Source organism: Anoplopoma fimbria, chromosome 1, assembly GCF_027596085.1.
Source record: "Anoplopoma fimbria isolate UVic2021 breed Golden Eagle Sablefish chromosome 1, Afim_UVic_2022, whole genome shotgun sequence".
In the NCBI taxonomy this organism is placed as follows: domain Eukaryota; kingdom Metazoa; phylum Chordata; class Actinopteri; order Perciformes; family Anoplopomatidae; genus Anoplopoma; species Anoplopoma fimbria.
The window spans coordinates 1,795,291-1,799,086 of NC_072449.1; the positions used below are offsets into that span (position 1 = coordinate 1,795,291).

The 3,796-nt window shown below is 41.0% G+C and overlaps 1 protein-coding gene across 1 annotated transcript in view; it reads left to right on the forward strand.

The window, feature by feature from the left end:
- Nucleotides 1-3,211, forward strand: part of LOC129093039 (cytochrome c oxidase subunit 7A1, mitochondrial) — a 6,776-nt gene extending 3,565 nt beyond the window's left edge. The window contains exons 2-4 of the mRNA XM_054600911.1: nt 1,075-1,161; nt 1,766-1,850; nt 3,022-3,211. Of these exons, the coding sequence (XP_054456886.1) occupies nt 1,075-1,161; nt 1,766-1,850; nt 3,022-3,080 (231 nt within the window). The 3' untranslated portion in view covers nt 3,081-3,211. The remainder of the gene's footprint in view (nt 1-1,074; nt 1,162-1,765; nt 1,851-3,021) is intronic.
- The last annotated feature ends 585 nt before the right edge of the window (nt 3,212-3,796 follow it).

Genomic DNA, 3,796 nt, shown 5'->3' on the forward strand with positions numbered 1-3,796 from the left:
TCGTGGTGAGAAACAGATGGAATTCATTAAAGACTCTTTAACCTGGAATAAAGCTGTTTAGATCCTGGTTTAACTTTAAAACTAGTTTAAAATAATAAAGATTAAATCTACCATTCTTTAAACCTTGGTTAAATATAATTAGTATTTAAAATGACTGTGCTGTTGTCTGTTTTTTATCTTCTATTATTCGTCGATTTTCTCATTAATTCGGCCCAAAAGGTTTTTTCAAAAGAGGAGACATTAGAGCTTCATGATTAATGTTAGACTCACTTTATTTAGGTAAGAAAACACGTGAAGTTTTGTTAAAGAATACAGAGCAGCTTCTCTCATTTATGTCTTACTCACCTAACAACATGCACATTTACTCATTTGTTTATTTTAATTTGGGTAAGCAAGCATCATATTGATTAATTGATTATTTACTTTTGGTTAAAACTTGGAATTTCAAAACAGAGATAAGTTTTTAATAGTGCAACAGAACTATATTTCGTTTTAAATCTGGATTTATGTTTCTATTTTTAATGTTCCTTTGGGATAAATAAAGTTCTATCTTATCTTACTCATTTTAAACCTGGTTTCTAAACTCTGATTAAACTAATCTCATATTAAATTAATCCTTGGTGAAGGATAAATAAATGATACTGAATTTTCAGACTTTTATGATCAGGTTATGGAGGAAGTTTTGAGTTTGAGCAGAACTTAAGAATAAAACAGTGTTTTTATGATCTAATCCTGGTATCTGTGGTGTTCTCTCTGCTATCAAAGGAATTACAGTCAGTTCTGTTTGACAAGTTTCTACAAGAGTTTGAGGGGAAAAGTTGCAGCAACACGTGTTAACATGTAACATTAACATCTGCTTGACTCTGTTTGGAAAACACATGAAAATGATGGATTTGCCAAATGGACAAAAGCACAGTTTTCTCTGTGAAACATCAGATCAGATCCTGTGGAGCGACAGAGGAAGACGAGAACAATAAGATGCTTCAGTGGCGTTTAGCGTCCGTTGTCTCCAGTAGCTGAACTTCATCCAGACTATTCCCCAAACTAAGCTCATCATGTTCTCTGTGTTTCCAGAAAGTTCCACTTCTGGCCAGCCGGGCCTTCAGCAGCTCGGCCAGACAGTTGAGGAACAAAGTCCCCGAGGCCCAGAAGCTCTTCCAGGTAACACAAGAGTGAAATCATAAATCATAGGGTTCATCCTCTGTGGACCAAGACTCTCTACAGGAGGTCATTGAGATCACAGCAACTCTGCAGCAAAGAAGAGCACAAAAAACCCCTTAAACTAACATTAATGCTTCCTGTGTTAAAGCTGCATTCTCTCTGCTGTCCACCAGGGGGCGACTCCTCTGGTTGTATAGAAGTCTATGAGAAAATGACTCAAATATGTGTGGACTGCATTTATTCCAATTACCACTGACGATCTGATAAATGATCAGTAGTGATGTCTGTCAGGGTTCGAGCTAAAACACGAGGGATTTATTTGCTTTCTCACATATAAGCAAATAAACAGCGTTCATATCTACATTAATAACAAACACGTCTCTATTCCAACATCTCACAGATTTATTTTGGCAGCAGACACGTCCAGACAGAACAAAAATAAACAAAACATGACAGAATTATTCATAAGATTCACGAGCGACCGCTTATCATCAACTTAAATCAGAGGAGTAAACAGTGACACAGCTTTGTTACGTGTTCACTGATAGCAGGTCTGATGCTAACACGTTAGCACTCACTGGGTTCTCCGTGTGGTTCCATGCAGGAGGACAACGGGCTGCCGGTCCACATCAAGGGGGGAACCTTCGACGTGGTGCTGTACCGGGCCACCATGACGCTCACTCTAGGAGGTAACGAGGGAAGAACCCATGAAGAGATGCTTAAAGTTTAACTCAACCAGAGGAATTATTTCTAGTAAATACAACAAATAAATGTATCTTATCTGATATAAACAGCTTTTACTGTGAATTAAGGACCAATGATGAATACATTAGTTATTTTAAACTTATATTCTGTTCTTTTATGGTGACTTTGTGACATCTTTCTAGGTTCTACAGATGAAAAATAGCTTCTTGGCTAACTCTGATGCATTCACAGGGATTTATTGATTTATGTGCACTGTCCCCGACCATAAAAACCTATAAGAAAAAAGAAAAGATCAAGTTTTAGGCGTTCAGCTCCCTCTTATTCAGAATAACTAACAGTAGAAACAAGGAGGTCAAAGGTCAGAGAAGGTTTCAGCACCGAAGAAGACATACTGCTCTTCCTATATCTCTATTTTGTGCTTCCTCGTCTCCTCGTCTCCTCGTCTCCTCGTCTCCTCCGTCCTCCTGCCTGTGACACAGAAATCGGTCTCAGTACAACATCTTGAAGGTCGACTCAATTCCTCTGGAGCGAGGAGTCTTGTCTGAGGAGCCATGAGAGGAGAGAGAAGGAGCCATGAGAGGAGAGAGTAGGAGCCATGAGAGGAGAGAGAAGGAGCCATGAGAGGAGAGAGAAGGAGCCATGAGAGGAGAGAGAAGGAGCCATGAGAGGAGAGAGAAGGAGCCATGAGAGGAGAGAGTAGGAGCCATGAGAGGAGAGAGAAGGAGCCATGAGAGGAGAGAGAAGGAGCCATGAGAGGAGAGAGAAGGAGCCATGAGAGGAGAGAGAAGGAGCCATGAGAGGAGAGAGGAGCCATAAGTGAGGATGCACAGGTGTTTCCTTAGCAGAAGTCTTTTAACGTATGATGGAGAGGTGATGCAACTAAACGTCTTATTTAAATGACGTCTCCAAAAGAAGGGACGCCTCAAAATACCTGTTGCCTCGTCTCCTCGCCTCCTCCGCTAACATCTCAGGTGGGAGGGACTAAGACGCAAGGAGAGGAGACGAGGAAAGGAGTCGAGGATGTACAAAATGGAGAGCTGATAAGAGCCCATAGAGATCACACCAGCTGAAAACACGAGTTCTTATTAAACACTCCTGGGTTCTTGTTTCTGAGTGTCCTTCTAGTTCACGAGGGTGCGTTTGTTTTCTCCACAGGGACCTGCTACTCTCTGTACTGGCTGCTGTTCGCCTCCATGCCTCACAAGAAAGCATAGAGAAGGAATCAAACCCCCGGGCTCGGCGTACCGCATGGAGAACAACGCTCAGCTCCGTCTAACACTAATGTTTGTTTTGTGCAATTAAATTTGAATGGAAACGATGAATATGTAATAAAGAGTGAAGAATTTTCATCGGTTCCTCCGTGCTTTCTGACTGACGTCTCAGTATTCACAATAGAAATGTTAAATATAAGGCCACAAAATAAGTAATATTTACATTATCTACATATAAACTAGAGGAACAACATGATGAATCAGAGCCTGATGTCCAGACATTCTGTAAATTCCTTTTCTATAGACGGACGTTTGCAGCTTTTGACCATTAAAGGAAACTCAGACGGTAACACCAACACGTTCAACAATAAATAAAGAGGATTAGAGACGCCACGGCGACCCGAACAGAGATGTAGAGACAATAAACCAAACATCTGCTGCAGCCACACACAGTAAATATTTAGAGATCACACAGGCATGGAGACATGACATAGTGTGGTCTGGAGGGTGTTTTGATTTGTGTCACTCAGAATGCGAGCCAGATGGTGCATTCAATGAGTTTTCTCCTCCATCTGCAGTCAAGAAGACAAAAGTCTGATGTTGTTTTCATTCCCATGTCTTCACTGGTCTTCATCCAGACACCCAGAGTCTCTCATCAAAGAGGAACATTCAACATCATGGTGTTTGGCAGGGAACGAGAACAAACACACCGAAGACGA